This window comes from Hyaena hyaena, unplaced genomic scaffold (assembly GCF_003009895.1).
Source record: "Hyaena hyaena isolate Hyena2069 unplaced genomic scaffold, ASM300989v1 scaffold_153, whole genome shotgun sequence".
Taxonomy (NCBI): Eukaryota; Metazoa; Chordata; class Mammalia; order Carnivora; family Hyaenidae; genus Hyaena; species Hyaena hyaena.
In genome coordinates this window covers 575007-598793 of record NW_024080785.1, presented here as the reverse complement: position 1 = coordinate 598793, position 23787 = coordinate 575007, and the positions used below count along the sequence as shown (strand labels likewise).

The window sequence follows — 23787 nt, the reverse complement described above, 5'->3', positions numbered from 1 at the left end:
CTGCCTTGTTAATCAAGGTAGGCTTATGGTTTCCAAGTATTGGCAACTTTTACAGGCTATAAAACAGAAGATGGTCATCACTGTCATTCATGCTTGGTTTATAACTGTGAGTCAGGAATCAACAGAACTGTCAGAAATACTAGTACTACCACTACTAAGGTTTACTGAGCACTTCCTATTTGCTATGTAATTTATGAGTGTTTTAACGTCATCTTATCCTCACCACAACCCTGTGAGATTAGTAAGTTTTTGCATTTGAGAAAACAGAGTTGAGAGGTGAGATCACTTGGCGCAAGGAGCTAGAACAGATTCTGCACTCTAAAGTCTAACAACACATAGCCTTTCTTAATTCTTTTTATTCCCCTCTACTACCATAAATAATAATCTGTCCTCTGAGAATAGGTAAGTTCTTACTTTAGAAAATGTAGACATATATCCTTCAATCTAACCAGACTAACAAAAAATATTTTAAAGAATTGATTAAAAAAAAAAAGCAAATGAACTTATCCTTCAGATGAATTTCCCCCCATCATCCTTTAGAAAGGACCCTTGAAACAGCCTGTATTGTTTACAGTTGTTTTGGTAAAATGTGATTTCACAACTATGTCTCTGCAGCACCCTGTGAAAATGATTTGCCTTAAGAATGGAAAGGGTATGGGAGTCTGGGTGGCTTAGTCAGTTAAGTGTCTGACTTTGGCTCAGGTCATGATCTCAGGGTTCATGGGTCTGAGCCCTGTGTCAGCCTCTGTGCTGACAGCTCAGAGCCTGGAGTCTGCTTTGGATTCTGTGTCTCCCTCTCTCTCTGCCCCTCCCCTGCTCATGTTCTGTCTTTGTCTGTCAAAAGTAAATAAACATTAAAAAAAAAAAGGGTGGATCCTAATCTTAAAACTTAAATTCAAAACTATAGATTTTATGGTTCTTTCTTTGCATCATTATAATTTGGCCTATTTTGCAATACAAATGCTTAATATTCAGTACTTCTCATCTCTTTGTCATAGATAATTTTGAACTCCATGCACAAGTACCAGCCGCGGGTGCACATCATTAAGAAGAAAGACCACACAGCCTCGTTGCTCAATCTGAAGTCTGAAGAATTCAGAACATTCATCTTTCCAGAGACTGTTTTCACAGCAGTCACTGCCTACCAGAATCAACTGGTGAGTTCAGCATTCACCATTTATTTCTGAAATAAGGTAAAGATTTAGGAGCTGCTTTCATTTTCTGGGAGAGAAGGGCGATCCCAGAACTCAACATCGAAGTTCACTTTGGTGAGTGCTATTGAGTATCAGCCCCAGAACCTCTAAGCATGTTGAGGGACCATGGCCTAAGGTTAGGAAGGTCTGTATTATGTCATCTTTTCTAGAATCTTTATACTCTTAAGTTGTTTACTGCCCACTATCCCCCCTAAACCTGCCCTATCTGCCTTCTCAAATTTTGCTCTTGAGTCAACTGCTTGCTTCCTTTTTCTCCTTTTGCTAAGGCCTCATGATACATATAACCACACACCCATTTCTTCATAAAATTTAGAGGTTCAGTTTTTCTGCTAAACTAACACACATACCCCAGCCAACTACTCAAACTACTGATATCCTGGATATTTTTGTGAAGCTTATTCAGTGTAATTTACGGTTATTCTTGTAGAATGATTTTAAATGTCTTTTTAGATAATAAACTGGAGCATATAAGCAGTATATACTTAATTAACATCAAGATATCTAATTTATAATATTGAGTTTTATACTTTCTACTCTTTGTTATATATCACATTTCAAGCTTATGCATTTCTTCATCTATAGGGTTTAGTCCAACTCAATAAGTAACTATCAAAGTCTTAACTGAGGGCTAGGTGCTGTTAGATATGACCCCATATACTTTCTTCTTTTTCGTCAGCCTCACTTTGAAGGCTGGGAGGTAATAGGAACATTCTCTAGTGAGGAAGCTGAACCTAAGAGGATAAGAAACTTTTCCACAGTCAGGAGGGACCAAAAGTAGAATTCCTTTTGATCTACTTCAGTAAAAGGAACTCATTCAGTGTACTTGAGACATTTGGTTTGACAAATTAAGGCCTCTCTAGGTCTTTGTTTCTTGCTTTTATTTCATTAGCTTTAAAATAGCCAGGACTATTCCTCTCCTCTTGTTTTGATATTGTTATATTTTGGGTTCTGAGTGAATGAATATTTGTAAGGTGTGCCTGGTAGATGGCTCGGAGTTCAGAGTGGGATGGTCAGCCAGAGGAGATATGGTGTTGAGTCTCTCAGGAAAAGCAAGAGGGTGGACCTGGGACCCCGAGGAGCCCTACACAGATGAGGAAATGGGTGCCCAGAGAAGGGATGTGAGCAAAAGGCAGGAGTGGATGTGTATCTGGAAGACATAAGCACCTATAATTTCTCTGTGACTTGGAGTAGATTCCACTTCACCATTGTGACTTACCTGTAAACTGGGGGTAAGGACAGCCCAGAACATCTTGAGAATTGCTGTGAGAATAAAATGAGGTGCTGGGTGTAAACATGCCTTTGGAAACTGTAAGGCACTCTATAAATAAGGCATGTGGCTACTATTGGCCTGTCTCTGGAGTGTCCAAAGAGGGTCCGTCTCCTTTTGGATTGTAACGTGTCAGTGGCCCTTATTTGTAATAAGGTAAATGAAGGCACAAATGTTATCACACTAATCATTTTTTTTCTTTTTAAAGTTGGTTTATATATTTAGAGAGAGAGAGTGTGTGTGAGTGGGGGAGGGGCAGAGAGAGAGGAAGAGAGAGAGAATTCCAGGCAGGCTCCTCAGTGTCAGTGCAGAGTCCGATGTGGGTCTTGAACTCACAAACCATGAGATCATGACGTGAGCCAAAGTCAGACACTTAACTCAGCCACCCAGAGGCCCCATCATACTAATCACCTTAAAGTAAGAGCAAAGTCTTAAAATTTTTCTGTTATCTCTTAAGGTAACAACCCAAGAAGAGATACTTCCAGAGGATGCCCAAGCTACAAAGTTGGGTATAGACTGACCCCTATGGAGGTCTAAAACACTAATACTGCTTTTCTGAGAATCTGAAACACTGACACCAACAATCCTAAGTTTTATTTGAGGGCACATGTAATACAGACATCATAGATACAGAAAACATTCCTGAAACATTCATTTTACAGGCATTAAATTTGTAGCGTTTGTACTATAAAACGTTAGATTTTTACTACTACAACAAACCCATTGATGTTTGAGAATCAGATAGAAACTTGTCACATGAAAACTTCATTGCTTTTTTGAGAATTCTCTGTAAAGGAAACAAAAGCAAGAATAGGTTAATTGTGGGTTTTTAGTGAAAATTAGAAACTGAAGAAAATTGAAGGAACGTTTCTAAGAATAATTAACCTTAGATTTAGTTTAGTAAAAGGGGCAATCCTAAGTAAATGCTGGTAGCACCTCTCAGATCATGGTTCAGTGGAATGGGAGGTTTTACCTACATAATTATAATAATAACTAATATTTGGGTACTTACTATGTGCAGGGCACCATTTAAAGCACATTGTCTTAGTGAATCTTCACAAGGATATTACAAAATAGGAGCAACCTATTTTTATGTCACATTTATAGCTGGGAAAATTGAGACATGAGGTTAAATAATGCATCCAAGGTGACCTTACTGCACCCATCACAGATTTGACTCCAAGGGGTTAGACTTACAGGTCAGTGTTCTTAACCTTTAAGCTTTAGGTGCCCAGTGTCCCCAAGAAAGCAGAACTTTACTTTCTCCTCAGCTTGTGACCCTGATGGACTCAGAGACATCCTTTTTAGAGGATTTCAATTCTTTATGTTCATTTTGAAATTTCTTTTTAGAAAGTTCTCCCTACTTACCTGCTGTGTGCAGGGCACCGTTCACTCTGCGGTGAGATAGTAATCATCCTAAACTAGCAGCTAATAGGAGCCAGACACTTTAATGACACTCTCTCATTTAATTTTTTCGACCGAACGTTCGATTTAGAAAAAAATCTCAAATACTCAAGAGTGACATTTACCTAAAGAATACAAAAATACTAATTCAAAGGTATACAAGCACCCCATTGTTTATAGCAGCATTACCTACAATAGCCAAATTAATGGCAACAGCCCAAGTGTCCATTGACTGATGAATGCATAAAGAAGATGCCACACACACATATACACACACACACATACATAGTACGTTACCACATTTTCTTTATCCATTCATCAGTCCATGAATATACATACATATATGTATGTGTCTATACCATTATATATATGTGTATATACATATATATCATTATATATATAATGAAATATTACTTAGCCATAAAAAAGAATGAACTCTTGCCATTTGTAATGACATGGATGGAGCTAGAGAGTACTCTCCTAAGTGAAATAAGTCAGTCAAAGACAAATACCTTACTATTTCACTCATATATGGAATTTAAGAAACAACAAAAAAAGCAAAGGGAAAAAAAGAGAGACAAACCAAGAAACAGGTTCTTAATTATAGAGAAGAAACTGGATGGTTACTAGAGGGGAGGTGGGTGGGGATCTGAGTTAAATAGGTGATGGGGATTAAGGAGAGCACTTACTGTGATGAGCCCCGGGTATTGTATGGAAGTATTGAATTACTATATTATACACTTGAAACTAATCTTACACTGTATGTTACTTTAAAAAAAAGCTTTAAAAAAACCAAATATCCAAAAGTTAAATAAATAGTAAAATGAACCCCATGTACTCTGCACCCAGATTCAACCATTAACATTTTGCCAAATTTGCTGGACCTCACCCGCCCTATTTCTCTATATGTGCTTTTCTCCTCCCCTCAATCATTTGAAACTAAGTTGCACACATCATGATACTTTACCTGCAAATACTTCTACAAGTATATATGGACAATAAGAATATTATTTTTGTAAGCACAGTATCTTTATCACAGCTAAGAAAATTAATAAGAATTATGCCTTAATATCTTCTAAAATTCATTTCATACCAAAATTTTCAGGATAGATCAACAAATGTTTTTTATAATCTTTCATTTACCCGCTCTGAAGTAGGATCCAACTACAGTTCCTGGTTTATTACTTTTAATTTAGAAAAATCTCTGTTTTTCTTTGTATCTCATTTAATTCTGACACTAGTCTTCTAAAGAAGGCCTCATGAGACCCATTTTGTAGATGAAAAAAACTAAGGTTTTCCTTTTTGTTGGTATCATGCTAGATTGCAGACCTAAGGAATTGACCATTGACAGTGTCAAGGTTTGAAAAATGAATTTGAAAAATGCACTAGAATAGACTAAGATACTAATAAACACACATCCTAACACTAGTTTTTCCTCTTGCAAATGTTTATTTCTAATTGAGATTATAAGTGGGCTTTAGATCCATTTACCGGATCCTAGCTATTGTTAACTGCATCAGCAAGTATAAAGAGTAGTATGAGTAGTATATCACTTCATTGCTAAATAACCTTTAATAGAAGTGATTAAATCCAGAACTAATGTTTTCAATAGTCCCTGCTGTGTCTGAGTTTATTTCTTTACATCTACCTTTAAGCCATAATTCCCATGTGATATATATATATATTTATATATATGTATATATTTGAAGTTTGGGTAATAGTCAATGATTTGTTTGATATGGTATACTAATAAAGCCAGTTTTGTAAATGGCTTATAAACCTTATAAGACCAGTCAAAATTCATATTCAATAAACATTTGGGGCGAATAAATCAATTTGGGGGTTAATATTTTCCTTAGGCATAAGCAATTTTCTAAATTTATTTTTGATTCTTTTCAAGCCTCCCCATATCCACTGCATTTTCACAGCTATGCCATGCTTGTGTACTATTTCCCTATAGTAGATATACAATAAAATAAATATATAGGAAATAAACATGCACTTAGCATAAATATTAGAATTTTTTGTGCACAAAGAATAGAAAGAAAAGACAGGGAGACTTAAAAGTTCACGTTGTATCTCTTAAACTTTAGATAGGACTGTTATTTTCATATCTGTTAAAAGTGAAGTCAGTTTTCAACAGAATTTGTGAAAAAGCTTCTCCTGTATTGTGGCTGGTAGTTTTATTTGCAACTAATGAAAATGGGACATTTTTGCTGTTTTTTTTCTTCTAGTTTTTGTGAGGAAATGATTGCATTTCTTTACATTATTAGATAAAACTTAAATACATTACATTTTCAACAAACTATTTTATAATTTAAGATTTAAAGGTCATACATTGTTTTTGAGCAGGCAGACCATTGCTGTAGAGTTGAAGTGCAGGTCAGGTTTCATTTTTAAATGCCTTTGGACAGATCTTTTCCTGCTACTTGGAGAAATGGTCTCTGAGGGCCAATTTCTCCTTATGGCTGGGAACTCTAGCTGGATGTAGAGTCTGGTGATCCCACACAGAGTAATAGCCACAGGGAATGGCCCCCTTCTTGGTGTAGTGACTGCGTCAAAATCTGCCCTTCAGGAGCGCCTGGGTGGCTCAGTCAGTTGGGCAGCCGACTTCAGCTCAGGTCATGATTTCACGGTTCGTGGGTTCAAGCCCTGCATTGGGCTCTGTGCTAACAGCTAGTTCAGAGCCTGGAGCCTGCTTCAGATTCTGTGTCTCCCTCTCTTTCTGACCCTCCCCTGCTCACGCTGTCTCTCTCTCTCAGAAATAAAAAAAATAAAAAACTAAACCAAAATCTGCCCTTCAGTTATACATACATTTATTATCTATAGATAAAGGAGATGTTAAAAGAGTGAAACTTTTTTTGCCTAAGAAATGCATTATGTTTGGGGCCCCTGGGTGGCTTCATTGGTTAAGTGGTTGACTCTTGATCTCAGCTCAGGTCTTGATCTCAGGGTCATGACTTCAAGCCCTGTGTTGGGCTCTGCACTGTGTGAGAAGCCTACTTAAAAAAAAGAAATGTATTCGATTAAGATAACAGGTGAAGAAACAGGAGGGTATTCTGGCCTGAAGTCATCAGTGATTTGCACAAATGCAGGCACCTACCAGATTGCAGGAAACCTGCCCCTTAATGCTTTTCTTCACAAAATGAAAAATGTTGCTGCTTTTAAATTTTGTTTTTGAATTATAAGCTATACCTGTAGTTTCATTTTATTTCTAACATATTATGTTTGGTAGTTCACTATTTGGGGCTCCGTGGGAGTCCTCAAGGATACATCACCCTTTTTTTTTTTTTTTTAATATTTTTATTTATTTCTAGGAGAGAGAGAGATAGCTTGAGCAGGGGAGGGTCAGAGAGAGAGGGAGTCACAGACTGAAACAGGCTCCAGGCTCTGAGCTGGCAGTCAGCATAGAGCCCGACGCGGGGCTCGAACCCACGAACCACGAGATCATGACCTAAGCGAAAGTCGGACGCTTAACCGACTAAGCCACCCAGGCGCCCCAAGGATACATCACCCTTGATGTGAATGATATTGTTCAACAGCGTTACACCTAGGGGTGGGGATTCTGAGTTAGGGAACAAATTAAATGGTGTCCAGCTGAGCTCACCATCCAGAACTCAAGTCCTTTCTTTCATCAGTTCTCAAATGTATAACTTTTTCAGTTATCCCAAATTTCACGAAGGGGTATACAACTCTGTCTTCAGAAATGAACGTCTTTCTATGTAACTACTAGTTTTTGGAATATCCATGGAATAAAACCAATGACTGACCTTTTAAAAATGCATGATTCCCTAGGATGTTAAAATCTTGCTATTTAGAAATTATTTTATTTTGAAATTAGAAAACAGGGGCGCCTGGGTGGCTTAGTCGGTTAAGCGTCCGATTTTCGCTTGGGTCATGATCTCGCGGTTCGTGGGTTCGAGCCCCGCGTTGGGCTCTGTGCTGGCTGCCGGCTCGGAGCCTGGAGCCTGTTTCAGAGTCGGTGACTCCTTCTCTCTCTGACCCTCTCCTGCTCACACTGTCTCTCTCTCTCTCTCCTAGAAATAAATAAAACATTAAAAAAAAAAAATTTAAAAAAAAAAAAAAAAAAAGAAATTAGAAAACAAAATGAAATGCTTTTTATGTCAGTCCAAGAAGAGTTTTGCTAGTCCATCACTGGTAAAAAGATGAAGTCATATTTCTGATTGCTTGTTCTTGAAGCAAACTTCAACAAGCATTTCTGGGGTCTTATTGTTGACACCACAGCAAACTCTGAGACCAGTGATATCCACTGTGAGCGCGGGTGGGGGCGTTAAGAAATTTAACTCCTTGTTGTTGTGCTGTTAATTAGTACTCCATAAAACCTGTTCAGGATTGTAGTGGTAATCCAGGGCCCCCATTCAAATTTAGTAATTAGACATCCATTCAGCTTTTTTCCCTCTGACTTCCAAAAGCAATTATTTTCCCTGAAATTCGATAAAATGGTCTATAGAGAAAGTAAATAGCTGTTTTTTGTCTTGAGCACCTTTTCTAATCAGCACTCTAAAGTCAAACCATTGCTATAACCAACTGGTACATCTAGGTGTATGGGAGTACCTTGTACTATTCTTGAACCTTTCCTGTAGTTTTGAAACTGTGAAGAAAAAAAGCTACCATTGATCTGCTTGGGGATTATGAAAGAGAGAGTGAAAAGATATTGGAACTAGAAAATTCTGGGGTGCCTGAGTGGCTCAGTTGGTTAAGCCTACGACTTCAACTCAGGTCATGATCTCATGGTTTGTGAGTTTGAGCCCTGCATCAGGCTGTCCTCACAGAGCCCACTTCAGATCCTCTGTCCCCTTCCCTCTCTCCCCCTTACCTGCTCATGTTCTCTTTCTCTCTCTCTTTCTCAAAAATAAATAAACATTAAGGGGCGCCTGGGTGGCTCAGTCAGTTAACCGTCTGACTTTGGCTCAGGTCACGGTCTCGCGGTTAGTGGGTTCAAGCCCCACATCAGGCTCTGCGCTGGCAGCTAGCTCAGAGCCTGGAGACTGTCTTCGGATTCTGTGACTCCTTCTCTCTCTGACCCTCCCCTGCTCATGCTGTCTCTATCTCTCTCTCTCAAAAATAAATAAAACATTAAGAAAATAAGATAGTTGACATTATTTGTGACAGTCTATTTAAAAAAAGAGAAAGAAAGAAAAACATTAAAAAATAAAAATAAAACAAAACAAAATAAAATTATAATAATGAAAGAAAATCCCAAAGAAATCTGAAAACCTGTTGAATGTAATTCACTTCTTCAGAGTTATGGCAGTAATATTAGAGTGGTGACATATCGGTTGAACAATACACACATGCTGCAAGTATTTACTCTCTACCACAGTCAACACATTCTGAGCCAGTATTCTTTACCTTTTGAAAATAATGAAGAGCAGCAAATGCAATTTTCAAAATCCTTTACAGTGACAAAGCAGATCAACAGCCCTTTAATCATTATACCAGATAGATCATACTTTATGGTAGTTTGTAAAGACTCAAAGAAAGCTTGCTATTCCCATTTGAATGGCTGTTAAAGGACTCCGTTGAAAATTAGTTTTTCTGTCAAATCTGTTCACTTTTAAATTTTATTCATTAGCTTATAAGAGTTGAGCTTGAAGGAAGCCTTTACTGTCCTCCTACAGCTTCCATTTGAAATTTTCATCTGGGTTTGGTTCACCCTTAACATCACTAGCATTGCAGTGGCTGCAGTGCCATCATCTTCAGTGGCCTATCAGTCGCCGTCAGTTCTGGGAAGCTATGTATCCCTCTGCTTTGTGCCTTGGAATTTTAAGCTCCATTAGGGTAGGGACCATGTGTTCATCTTTGCACTATCCGACATTTAGCATAGTGCAGGAGAGGTAATCGGTCCTCGTTAAATATTTGTTGATGAACTATTTTGAAAGCATTTTCATGAACTATAAGGCACTTTAGAAATAGAAAGCACTTTAACTTACCGTTATTCAGTAGAAAGAGACACAGGTCCTGTCTGAGGATTTAAAAATCTTGTTGGTGTTTTTAGAACATGGGACTTGCTTGTGCTTTAGAGATGTTTACAGTTTATTTCAAACAAATAAAAACTTTCTCCTTCATCCTGAAAATTGACCTTGAAAATTGAATCCTGGGGCGCCTGGGTGGTTCAGTCGGTTAAGCATCTGACTTCGGCTCAGGTCATGATCTCATGGTTCATGAATTCCAGCCTCGCATCGGGTTGGTGAACACGAGCCCTGCTTCAGGGTGATCCCCACAACTCCCTTTCTCTCTTCCTCTCTCTCTCTGCCCCTTTTGGGGTTCTCTCTCTCTTCCTCTCACTCGCTTGTACAATCTCTATCTCTTTCTCAAAAAAAAAAAACAAAAAACAAAAACCCAAAACCTAAAACCTGATCCGAAAGAATGGCTGAAATAGACTTGACCCTTTAGAAATCCATGGCTATGGAAGTGGTGGCAGAGAGTCAGAGAAAGTTCTCTGTGAACCCTGGGTGGCCACAGTTTACAGGCAACCTTAGAGGTTTTTGGGTATTTCTTTATATGCAAACTTAAATTAGCTGCTGTGATTCACTAAGAACAGTTTTCTGACTTATTTTCTTCCTTGTTTATCATGTCCATTAACTAAGCTGAAAAGGAAATTAGTAAATTTTGGGGGGGCTGTGAGATATTGTGAAGTACTCTGAAGGCTTAATAATCTTACATCTTGCCAGTGTTCATGGAAGAGAAGTGCAGTGTCTGGATAGGATAGCACGGGAAGTTCTAGCTTACAGGAGGCAAACAACTTCTTTGCAGCTTGTACATTGGTTAGTTCATATTTAGAAAACTCAAAATGGAAAAAAAAATGCCTCCCTTTTGTAATGGAAAAAAGCAATTCTTTAGGTGTTATTTAAAATGAACAGCAGATACCTTCTGATCAGAGGAAAAGTTGCATTTCGGTGAAAGTATATTTCAGGCTATCTAGTTTGATTGTTTAGTGCTTACGAAGAGGATGTACCTCAGTCAAAACTTTTTCTCCAAGTTAAGACTGTTTTGTGCATCTCTCTCTAAAGATTCATGTGGGGGGTGCCTGGGTGGCTCAGGTGGTTAAGCGGCCGACTTCGGCTCAGGTCATGATCTCACAGTTTGTGGGTTTGAGCCCCGCATCAGGCTCTGTGCTGACAACTCAGAGTCTGGAGCCCACTTCAGATTCTGTATCGCCCTCTCTCTCTCTGGCCCTTCCCTGCTCACTCTGTCTCTCTCATTCAGAAATAAATAAAAAATATTAAAAATTTTTAAAAAAATAAATAAAGATTAATGTGGGCTCTTGTTTTGATACTAATGACCCGTGACTCTGTTTAAAGGTGTCTGGTTCTAATTCAGATACCGATTAGCTGTGTCTCGGTCCTCCTGGGTTCTTTTCTTCGGCTCTAATCATGAAGTCATGTATCTTTTACTCCGTGTTTCCTTAATTTTTTTTCTTCAGAACCTGGTAGTCTGTTTCTTTGGATGGACAGTGCATATGACTTAATGGATCTTTTTACATTAATATTAATTCTGTGGGAATTGTGACTAGCACATTGTAGATACTCAATACTTCAGACTATGATTCTTATTAGGGAATTTTTTTTTCTGTATAAGCACAGAGTCTATAAATAGTACTGTATGGGAGGCTAACAAAAGACTTATTCTCATTTAGTCAGATGGAAAGGGGAGCAGGGGTAAATTATACTCTGAAAGCTTTATAGCCTGTATTTATGTCATGGATTTCAATATGGTATTGAACATGAAGCTATTATTGGCCATTTTATCTTTTTACCCACTATAGTATATGTATGTGCCGATAGGACTCACAAATGATGGTGCCAAGTCAGCCTGAGGCCACATTTTTGTGTTTATTCCCCATTATCCACCAATGCTGGCCTAGACAGCATTGAGTGCAAGTCCGTCCCTCACTGCCCTCTTAAATACTTTGCAGAGCAGTCACAACGTTCACAAAGCACCACCCCACGGTTTGTCTCTAGACATTGACCATCAGCCTGATCTCTAGGTTCTCTAGGGCCAGCTGGTCTTCAAATCCCGCCTCTCTGAGGACTTCCCTGATCAGCTGTCCCATTTGGCTGTGACCCATCCCTCCCGTGAACTTCTCTGTCACTTTCCACCCTTCTCACAATCCAGAGAGACGTTAAGCATTCCTGGGGTGGCAGGGAAAATGAACAAACTCTTTATTTCTGATTTTACTTCCTTGACCTCGGAAATGATATTGTCTTGTTGCCCATTCATTCCTTTCCAGATAACCAAGCTGAAAATAGATAGCAACCCTTTTGCCAAAGGATTCCGGGACTCCTCCAGGCTCACTGACATTGAGAGGTAATGAGAATTTTCTGTTTACTTTTTTGTCCGGATAAGATAAAGCAAAGAGCCAGTTTGTAAGGACACACTCCTTTCAACGCCAGAGAACCATAACCTTACTGTAGATAGTCTCCGATTCCCCACTCCGCTTTCCCTTAGCTATGCAGCTGCTTAAGCTTTGACCGCGTCTGTATCTGCATCTGTTCTGTGCTATTTCCAAGGAGGCGGTTTTTATGGTTGGGACATTTACTCAACTGTAAAAAATAGGGTTTCTTCATTATCAAAGACCCAATCCTTTTGATGATAGTAAGCTTCGTGTCTCCAGTGGCAATCTGCAGAGAAATGGAATCTGGATAGCCTTTGCCTTCTGAAGTGGACATATTTGCTAGCATGAAGAATATGCATAGTTCAGAATGTTGAGGCAAGGAGATCTAATTTAATTCAAGGCACATATTTTACCTGTGGTGTAGACTGCTTATATGTTGTAGGAAACATCAGGCTCAGGACCTTTAAGAAGATTAGGGACAACCATGTGTCTGTAACTTCACTTTTTACTTAATTGAAATGGTTCACACTTCGCGAGACCATCTCTGTCACGAGCGGTGACTATAATGAGATCCATAGCTCACCCGTAGGAATGTCAAAAAATGTATTTTTTTTTTAGGGAGAAGATTTTTCAACCTGATTATTTATATCTCTTACACCTACTATGTAACATTCTGTACTTTTTGTGTGCGTGTGAGGACATTTAAGTTCTCTCTTTGCAGATTTCAATTCTACAATAAATAGTCACCATGTTACACATTAGATCTTTAGACTTTATTTATCTTCTGAACTTATTCTTTTATGTGGCCCAAAGTCTTTATTTGACAGCTGGTGTACCCTGGCACCAGTCCTCAGGTTTATTTTACCTCCAAATCTTTGTGTGATTTCCCTACTAACTGCTACACATTTCTGTCATGCTCTGTGTTCCCTATCACACGGTCACATCTCCTGACCCCCGCACTTCTTTCCAACTTGTCCTGGCAATTGCTGATTTTTACAACAGATAACTACATGTTTTAGCCACATCTATGTGATCCTTCCCTCAGCCTTCCCAAGTGGCAGAGCTTGGGCGGGGGGGGGGGGGTTAAGTTGGAGGAACCGACATAGAGGCTCAGTGGGGTGGCAGAGAAGCCAGCAGAAGAGGCTGAAAGTGGGGCAGGTGCTGTGGGATTTGAGTAAAAGGAGAAATTAAGTGGTTGGGGAGCTTGACAAGTGGTTGGGGTGCTGAGATCAGGGAAAGAAACTTGAGCTTGGGGTTGAAAATCCATTGCAAACTGCAGAGAGACTCCAAGTGGGTAGCTCTCCAATTAGGTGGGACAAAGGCAGGCAGCCAGACCTTGAGACCAAAGTCAGTGAGGATGTAGCATCAGCAGTGTGGGTGACAAAGGAGTCCATTTACAAGGGCTGCTCTCATTCAAGCTTGACCTTTTTCATCTGTTTATGGAGAGCCAGATGCACCAATGCCAACTAAATATGTACAGGTGGGATTATAAGTCAACTTGTCTGTTTCAGTCAGGTAGCAGGTAAGAATGAAGACAGTGGCCCAGTGAGGCGGTAGTGGTGTGTTTTTGTAGTGTGTGCCCTATCTTCTGTCTCGAATCAAGGGGTGGGTATGATACACGGGGTAACAAACTCTGATATCAGAGTCCTAGTTCTGCCTTACTGGCTCAGCGATCCTGGGGAAGTCTAGCCTCTGAGTCTGTTTCCTGTGGGAACAATAACCCTGCCCGCCTCAAAGGTGTATTATGAGAACCAAGTAAGATAACATTTATGAAATACTTTATAAGTCTACCAATAGGAAATAATTATAATTATTATTTTTTGGCCCCATCCAAGTGTACTTTACTAGTCTTAATAAACCGCTCCTAGAGTAAAAATAGCTTCTAGTTGCACGTGCACTCACGAGATGGGAGTCCCGAGACTGACTGCCCTTTAGAACAGCAGATTTAATAATACATGCAGCACATTTCCCACTTATTGAATAAGCATCCTGATGTGGGGAACACTCCCATGAATGTGAAGCTGAGTAGCTTTCAATGGTCTGAAGGTGAAAAGAGCCTTTTCTGTGACCAGCTGAAAGTTTGCAAGATGACCTAACTAGTGTGAAATTGGCCAAGGTTTTGGATTTCATTTCCAGGTATTTAAGTCTGAATTTTCCCTAAACAGCCTTTGGGGATGGGTCAAATCAGATCAATTGATCTTTAGAGACCTAAACAAATTAAATTAGTCTGGAGTCAGTTACTGCACTAAACCATCTAGTAATTGAATTGCTCCTTGGAACTGATTGAAAACAGCCCTATCTGTAACAATAGAGAGGACTTTTCTTTATAAGAGATCTGAGAGAAAAACACATCTTTTTATGACATGATGACAGAAATTGCACTTTTCTAACCTAATTGAACATGATATTATAAATATGTGATCTTAATGATTTCAAGTTTCCTGTTCCAGATTTACAACTACTGTATGGGACACCCAAACAAAAATGCCTTTGGGCCTGGATCTGTTTGCCATATACCTCTGCACTCATAGTGTTATTTCTTCTAGGGCTGCATATGCGTTTCGGATACTATATAAGACATGACAGCTTTCTTGCTCTCATTTTACTAGGTTCCGTTCAGACGCTTGAATGTCTGACATGCTTCACATGTAGCCTTACTCCTCTGTGACAGCATCTCCCTCATTTGTAATAGGAAACCCACCTCGTTAGCAAAAGTAGAAAGTATTTTCATTAGAGACTTTGCACATATACCTATAATGGACAGGTTAGAAGCAAACCAAAGCCCAAATTGATTTTTTTAAATTTTTTAATTTTTTTAAATGTGTATTTATTTTTGAGAGAGAGAGACAGACAGACAAACAGACAGAGCATGAGCAGGGGAGGAGCAGAGAGAGAGGGAGACACGGAATCCGAAGCCTAGAGCCTCTGAGCAGTCAGCAGAGGGCATGAGCAGGGGAGGAGCAGAGAGAGAGGGAGACACGGAATCCGAAGCCTAGAGCCTCTGAGCAGTCAGCAGAGAGCCTGATGTGGCGCTCGAACTCTTAAGCCATGATAGTTAACCAGCTGAGCCACCTAGGTGCCCCAGGGATTTCTTAATATAACCGAATTTATAATTATTTGCTTCAAGGAAAGAAATACCTGCTGGTCTGTCCGATAATAATAAACAATCTGTCAGGTTGGTGTTTTCTTGGTGGGGGGGTTGCGCTTTATACAGTAAGTGAAAGCACAGTGTTACCTCTGAGAAGGGAAAAATAACTAGGAGCGTTTTTAAATGATTTCTTCAAAACTAAGTTTCTTTCATTAGTTTTTTTTTCCCAAAGAGTTCATGCTTATTGCAGAAAAATACTAACAAGTAAGAAAAAGAGCATAAATAAGTCACAAATCCCATTTACTCAGTGGTAATACTGCAGGCAACACTTCATATATTTTTTCCAGGTACTTTCCTATGCGTGAACAAACGTTTACTTCCTTTAATGTTTACATACATACTATTTTTAATTATTTTCCCTTATTATCAATAGATGTTTGTCTATAGTATATTTTTTAATGGCTGCCTAATTTTCTACTGTGTACAATCATTTATTTGAGCGATGCTATATAATTGTTATTTACATTTCCCACTCTTTATTATTATAAACAGTGTCAGGAGGAAAATACATATCTTTACCCATATTCTTCATTATTATCATAGGACAAATACTAACAAAAATACTGGGTCTAAGGATATACTTTTTAATCATATTTTTTTAATTGTTAAAAATTTGGGCAAAACTAAATATTCAATAATAGAAAAATGGTTTAATAAATGTTTATAGTTACGCAATGAAAAACATTTTTAAAGTTGTGGTAACATATGTAACATAAAGTTTGCCATTTTAATCATTTTTAAATACAGAATTCAGTGGCATTAAGTTATATTCACAGTGTTGTACAATCCTCACTATTATTCATTTCCTGAATGTTTCCATCATCCCAAACAGAAAATCTGTATTCGTTCAATAGTAACTCCCATTCCTCCTCCCTTTGCCTCTGGTAATGTCTGTTCCACTTTCTATCTCTATGAATTTGCCTAGTTTAGGTACCTCATAGAAAGGGAAAGATACACATGTTTTTAAGGCTTTTCATACATACTGCCAAGTTTCCCTCAAGAGTAATTGTGCATGTCATGGTCCAGAGTGTCCATTTCTTGTACCATTGTCAAACATAATCACTGTCTTTTCATCTCTGACAATTTGATAGGTGAAAATTTGTCCTTTCTTTTGTAAATTGGCCTGTTTGTCATTAGCTCTATCTTTTTTTCTTATGTATGTTCATTTTTTCTCTTATTGATCTAGACAAGCTACTTATATATTCATATTTTTATTGTTTACGTATATTGGAAGCATTTTGCCAGTTTGAAATTAGCTTTTTATGTTTTTGATGAATCAAATATTTTATCACCAAATCTGTTTTTCTTTTAGTTTATGATTTCTACTAAGACATTCCCTACCCCAAAAGTATAGCAGTATGTAAATATTCAACTACAGACTTCTGTCACTTTACTGCTTTCTAGTTTTTCACTTAAAAAGTCATACAGTATTTATTTTAGTGTAAGATATAAAATAGACTGGTCACTGTACATTTTTTATAAGTGGTTCCAATACATGTGTTTACTAACATATTCCTTTCCCACTTATTTATAATTCCCCCTAAATTCTTACCTGTAGTAGTTTTTATAGTCTCTTTATTAATCTTCCAGTATCATTTTAATTTTTGTAAATTGATGAAATATATAAAAACTGATACTTACATATCTGATATGGCCAAACTCCAAGTCTTATTACTTGTTATTTTCAAATTTTCTTGATATTTGTTGACACTTATGCTTCCAGTCTTTGGAATCATTTTGTCAGATCTTCCCAAAAAAATGTCATTGGAATTTTGACTGGGCTCATGTTCAATTTCCATATATAATTTGGGGGAGAAAATTGGTATCTTTATAGTATTGGGACTTCCTTCTGGGAATATGTCATGTTTGTCCTTTTACTGAAATGTCTTTTTATGTTCTTTAGAAGTTTTGGTATTTTCAAGTTTGTAAGTCCTCACCATATTTTCTTAGGCCCCATATTTTCTTGGGCACATAACTAAGTCTACTAGAGCTAAACTGTCCAATTTAATCAATGGTCACTGACCATACATGGCTAGTGAGGCCTTAAATGTGGCTATTCATTGAGATGTGCTGTAAGTACAAACACACAAACCCCATGATTTTGAAGGTGCCTTGAAAAAAGAATGAAAATATCTCAAAAGTAGTTTTAAAATGTTGTTAGATGTTAAAATAATATTTTGGGGGTGCTTGGGTGGCTCGGTCATTTAAGCATCCAACTCTTGATTTTGGCTCAGGTTGTGCTCTCATAGTTCATGAGTTCAAGCCCTGCATCAGGCTCCACACTGATAGCTTGAATCCATTGTCTCTCCCTCTCTTTCTGTCCCTCCCCTGCTTGTGCTTGCTCACACACTCTCTCCTTCCCCACCCCTCTTTCAAACTTAAAAGAATGACATTTTTGGGGGCGCCTGGGTGGCTCAGTCGGTTGAGCATCTGACTTTGGCTCCTCAAGTCATGATCTCACTGTTGTGGGTTTGAGCCCCGTGTCGGGCTCTGTGCTGATAGCTCAGAGCCTGGAACCTCCTTCAGATTCTGTGCTCATGCTCTGTCTCTCAAAAAATAAAATAAAATGTTTAAAAAAATGACATTTTGGACATATGTTGGGTTAAATATATTAAAATTAATTTCACCCTATTTTTTTTTAAAGGTGACAACTAGACTACTTAAAATTACATATATAGCTCACACTACCTTTGTATTGGATAGCACTGTACCAGAGAGCTTTTTGGGAAGAGAGAGCTTGCTTTTGAAAATAGAATTTTTCATTAGAATCTACTTAGTATAGTCTGTAAAAAGCTATCAATTCCTATAATCTTTGGCATACTGCCATTTTGACAGAACTTAAAAAAAAAGAGTTTTAATAATTTCTCCTTTTAGTCTCTTGAGTTTTCTACTCAGATTGCTGTATAATTTGCAAAAAATGATAATTTTATCTTTTTTCTTTCTAATAGCTATGCTTTTTAAAATGTCTTTTCCTTGCTTTATTGCACTGACTAAAATTTCCAAGACCCTATTGAAAAGTAATGGTCATCATTGGCATTATTCTCTTGTTCTTGATTTGTTTAGCAATGCCTCAAATGTTTGGTCATTATATATGGTCTTCATTGGCAGTACCCTTCTATGTCTAAATAAAGAATTTTCTGTTATCCTGAATATTAAATGAATTTATATTTAATAATCTTTTAACATGGGAGACAATTTCAATTATTTTTCTATTTTTAAGTAATAATATGAATAATTATAGTCCTATTGTCTATGTGGAACTATCCATTTATTCCTGGAATAAATCCTGTCTGGATTTTATCTGGTTTTCTTGTAACCATACTGGATTTAATTTACTCCTATTTTATTTAAGACATTTTATCAGTTTTTGTAACAGAAATTTAACTTTGTTTCTTCTTCCCTTTTCTGTCCATTTTTGGCATCAGGTTTCTGCTAGTTTGTTCAAATGAATTGAAATATGTTCCTTTTGATCATCTGGATCAGTTTAAAAATGTAAGGAAGTCATTATACAATTTTGCCCTTAAATTCATCTGGGTGCATACTCTTATGGGGAAGACTTATTTAACTAGTTAAGTTCCATAGTTTATCAGAAATATATATTAATTTCTATCCCATTTAATACTTTTTGTCTTGGAATTTGCTTTGCCTAGTCTTATATTGCTACACTTTTTAAGATTTTGCTTTCTTTTATTTGCCTTTTAATTTTTAAAAATCTTTGTCACTGTAGCAGTATACTCCCTCTCTCTTGCATCATCCAATATCCTGACATTTGACAACTGTCTCTAGATCCTCTTTGTCTCTTGAATTACTGACTTTCTTAGTTTCCTGCTCCTTCTTATAGTAAAGCACCTTAAGAGTGTGTCTATTCTCTTGCCTTGGTCTTTCCTACCCTTCAGACTTCCCCCCTCTTCTCCACCAGCCCACCCTTGCCCAGGTCACCAGTGACCTCTTCATTGCTAAATCCAATGGACAGTCTCCATTGGCCTGTCAGTCAGGCTTGACACTTGTTCATTCTCTCTTACTTCCTTCTGGCTTCCAAGACCTCTCACTCTTGTGGTTTTGATTCTACTCCATTAACCATTCCTTCTCCACCCCCCTGGTTGGTTCTTCCTCTTGTCCTCCATCTTTAGACAGCGGTGTGTTCCAGCCTTGATCCTGGGACGTCTCCTTCTCAGTCTGTACTTCCTGGGTAACTCGACCTGGTTTCATGCTATTATATGCTGATCACTATTACATGTACATCTCTCTGATGTTTTAAAAACACAGATATTCTTGTCAGAACCATCTGAGAGGTTCTGGCCTCTCAGATTCAGAGATCTGACTGGCTATTTCTTTCACTGCCCTCTCCCCATAAAGGGAATCTCCAATTCCACACATCTGAAACAGGATGCCCTGTCATCCTCTCCCATACCTGCTCTTCCCTTACTCTTCTCATCTCAGCTATGGGCAACCACATCCTTCCCATGGCTTTGGCCAGAAGGCTGGTGGTCATCCTTGGCTCCCCTTTTTCTTTCACTTCGCACATCCAAACAGTTAGCTAATCTTGCAAACTATGTCCAGAGGATTCCAACTACTTCCTTACCATCTCCACTGCTACCATCCTTATCTAGGACACTATCATCTCTTTCCTAGATTATTACATGAATTTCCTCATTGATCTTTCTACTGCTACTCTTAGTGCCCTCAGGTGCATTTCTAGTACACCAGTCAGAATGGTGTACTTTCCCTGTCAAGTAAAGGGAATTGGACCACATCACTCTTGCTCAGAGCTCTCCAGTGACTCACTTTCTTATTGATAGTAAAATCCCAGTCCAGACATGGCTTGAGAGGTCTTATGGAACCTGACCCCAACCCTCTCAGTTCTCTCTCTGAACTCATGTACGTTTCTCTTGGTCACCTTTCTCTGAGCCTGCCCAGTCCTCTTCCTGGAATGTGTTGCCCCCAAATCTGAATGGGTCTTGAGGCTTTGTCTTTTGTTTCCTACAATATCCCTAGATCCTAGAATAGTGGCCAGTGCATAGTAAACACTCACATATATGTTGAGTAAATTATGATTAAAAATAACAAGAATATCTGTGTTTTTAAAAAATTTTGTCTCAAGGTCTTTGTGTTTTAATAGAAAAATGTAATCCCTCTCCAGTATTGTAATAAGTGATATGTTTGCTATTTCTGCTCTCTGTTTAATTCAGCTCTTTGCTTTATACTTTATTTTCTCTTCTTGTCCTTTGTTATATTTATCAACTTACCCCTGCCCCACCCCTTGATATCCCACAGTCAGGCAGTGGGCTGTATACTTTACACACTTGATTTTAGTTGCTCGTCAAAATAATCCTATAGTAAAGAACCATTATCATCCCTATTTGGTAGACGAGATAGCAGAAGTTTAGAGAGATTGATACTTTATTCACACAATTTGTGAGTTGAGCTTCACACCCACTGTAGTTTTTCTGAAACCAAAGTCTTTGCTCTAGTGTTAATTATATTTCTTTTTTTTAACAATTATGCTTTCAAATTCTAAAAGACATAACTGAAAACTTGATGTTTCTGTTATTGTCAGAAGCTACACACTTTCTTTTCTTGTAAAATAGGAGATATTTAGCATATGATTCTTCTTTGTACTACCCATTCCCCTCCATCCATAATTTTGGTTTACATGATCTGGGATTTTTTTAAATGTTTTATTTATTTTTGCGGGAGAGAGAGAGAGTGCACGAGCGAGCGCAAGTGGGGGAGGGACAGAAAGAGGAGGCAGAAGATCTGAGTCAAGCTATGCTCTGAGAGCAGCAAGCCCGATGCAGGGGTCAAACTCTCAAACTGCAAGATCATGACCTAAGCCAAACTTGGATGCTCAACCAACTGAACCATCCAGGCGCCCCTGATCTGGGATTGTAAATCCAGTTTTTATTCATGTATCTTCTGTATCTTTTTCAAAGCTTTTTTTGTTAAGGATCACAGTACATTAACTATAGTCATTTAAATTGAATTCTAGTCATTTTACTGTTTACTGCTCATTTCTGTAGTCTTTCCAATTTTTGGAATTGTGTTCTGACTTTATTCTCAGTTGTTGGTAAACATTGAGTAATTGGTTGGGGAAGGATGTATGGGTCCTTTTCTTTGAGTTCTTGTTTATCTGAGAGGATCTGCCACCATTATAGTAGCAGTCTTTTCCCTCAGTCTCTTTCAACTGTCCTTTGCTGTCTGGCTTTTAAGTCCTGTGTAATAAAAGTTGGTGCCAGTGCCTCCCCTTTTCTGGAAATTTACCTTTTTTTTCTCTGTCTGGATAAAATGCTTTTAGAATATTTTCTTTGCAACTCAGAAACTGGCCAGTATTTGTCTGATTGTAGATTTGTAAAAATTAGTATTTACTCTATAAATAAACCCTTTAAATTGGAAACTCAAGTCATTTTTCAGCCCAGGCAGACTGTCTTTTCGTTCTTCTTTATCTCCTCTGCTTTTTGCTTCTAAGTGGTCTGCTCTATTCAGACCATCCAAGGCTCCTATTACATGTACGTTACATCTCCCAAATTTGTTCCTTGTTTCTCTTATTGTTTAATAAATTTCATTTCCTTAACTTTTTACTCTGATGTTGTGAGAATGTCTCATATAAGATTTCTCATTTGTTTGATTTTGTTTCCTGCAACATCCAGTGTTCTGTGTCCTGAGTTCTTTTAGGATGTGGTATTGTTACTTTGGTGTTCTGAGTTTACTTTCGCATCCTGATGGTTTCCTTTTCCTGTCTGTTAGTGCCTGTTTTATTAATGCAGGGTCTTAACTCTTCCTGAAAATTTGAAAATATATATTAGAGACTAAAATATTTCTTTCTGTTTCTTGAAACAAGTCTGTTTCAAAAGAGAGCACTTGTTCTGCTTTTTATTTTTTATTCATTTGGGTTTTTCTAAGCATATTTATTTATTTTGAGAGAGAGAGAGAATGTTAGCATGAATAGGGGAGGTCAGAGAGAGGGGGTGAGAGAGAGAGAATCCCAAGCAGGCTCTGTGCCATCAGCACGGAGCCCAACGCAGGGCTCGATCCCACACACCCTGAAATCATGAGCTGAGCTGAAATCAAGAGTCAGATGCATAACTGACTGAGCCACCCAGGGACCTCTTGTCCTGCTTTTTTAAAATTAGTTTTCTTCTTTTGAATTGCAGAATGTTTTGTTAATGTCCAATTACTTTTCCCTAGCTCATCTACAGAATGGGATATCTGATTGCCTAGTGTTAGGAGTTGAGATTAATTTTGAACAAAAGCATGTGGACCTTCTTTAAAGCTTTCAGGTCCAGTCCCAAGAATAGGGTGATAATTTAAATTTATTGTAATTATGCCACTGTGGAAGTATAATTATTCTGTTTGAGGTAAGGCATTGTGGCGGGGGGGGGGGGGCATAGCCTTGAAAGGGAGTTTTCACTGTGCAGTGACTGAGCTCCCTTCTCAGTCTGCCTCATGTTAGCTAGAAGTTAGCTGCACCGTGCCCACCCAGCCCAGCAGAGCAGCCCTGTAGCCCTCCTCCAATACCAGAGCCAGAGCCAGCCACGGTCACGGACCCATGGCATTCAGTGTACCCTAACCACCCTGGGTCAGCTGAGAGCGTCACTCTGGGATTCCTTAGTCCTAGCCTCCAGGGTGGGAGAATCCGCTCCTTATCAGCTGTTCAAAGACCTTCCTTTATCATTTATCTCTGCTGCTCCAAGATGGGGTTCAGATGAAGCTCCAACAGAGGACTTTTCATTTATTCCCTCCCCTGCTAGCTTGCCCCCTTGACAGTGATGATGGGCACGTTGCTTGGTGCTCCCCTCACTCCTCTCCTGTTTGTGGCTAAAACATCCACGCATGCAGTTGGCATTCCACCTGATTTCCTGTTCCCTCAGTCGTGTCGGTGGGGCAGAGAATTAAATACATAGGCTTATCTCACCTTATTCATTCAGGATTCATACTGAAAGTCTCTATGAAATAAGTTTAAAATTCCCTGGCATCGAATACAACGTTCAAACCCATGAAATTTGGACACAAGCCCAGTAGGAATCAGGCCTTTCCACTCAGAGCTCAAAGCCACTGTATTAATTTAGACGAGGAGGGAAACTTCAGGAAAGTTGCAAATCTAATATTCTGGGAATTGATAGAAGTTTTATCTGCATCAGGCCATGGAGCAGCCAGTGTTTTGGCAGCTTTGCTAAAGAGGCTCATATTTCGTGGATAATTTCTGTGTGTTTTGTGACGCCTTACAGTGCTAAAAAGAAAGCAATGCTCGGTCCTGACGCAGCTCTCAGCCTGCTTGTAGAGTTTCTGAGGCAGTAAGGTGTTCATTAGGAGCGGTGCAGGGTCAGTGGGGCCCATCTCTAATCAGGTAAGTGGCCGATAGCAGGGGTTAGCAAACTGCCGTCTGCCACCTGCTTGC

At 38.6% G+C, this 23787-nt stretch overlaps 1 protein-coding gene across 1 annotated transcript in view; it reads left to right on the top strand.

Annotated features, from left to right (window-relative positions):
- The window catches only part of TBX20 (T-box transcription factor 20), a 58854-nt gene that overhangs the window by 11714 nt on the left and 23353 nt on the right, over positions 1-23787 (top strand). Inside the window, exons 5-6 of the mRNA XM_039239127.1 lie at positions 999-1157; positions 12140-12216. Of these exons, the coding sequence (XP_039095058.1) occupies positions 999-1157; positions 12140-12216 (236 nt within the window). The remainder of the gene's footprint in view (positions 1-998; positions 1158-12139; positions 12217-23787) is intronic.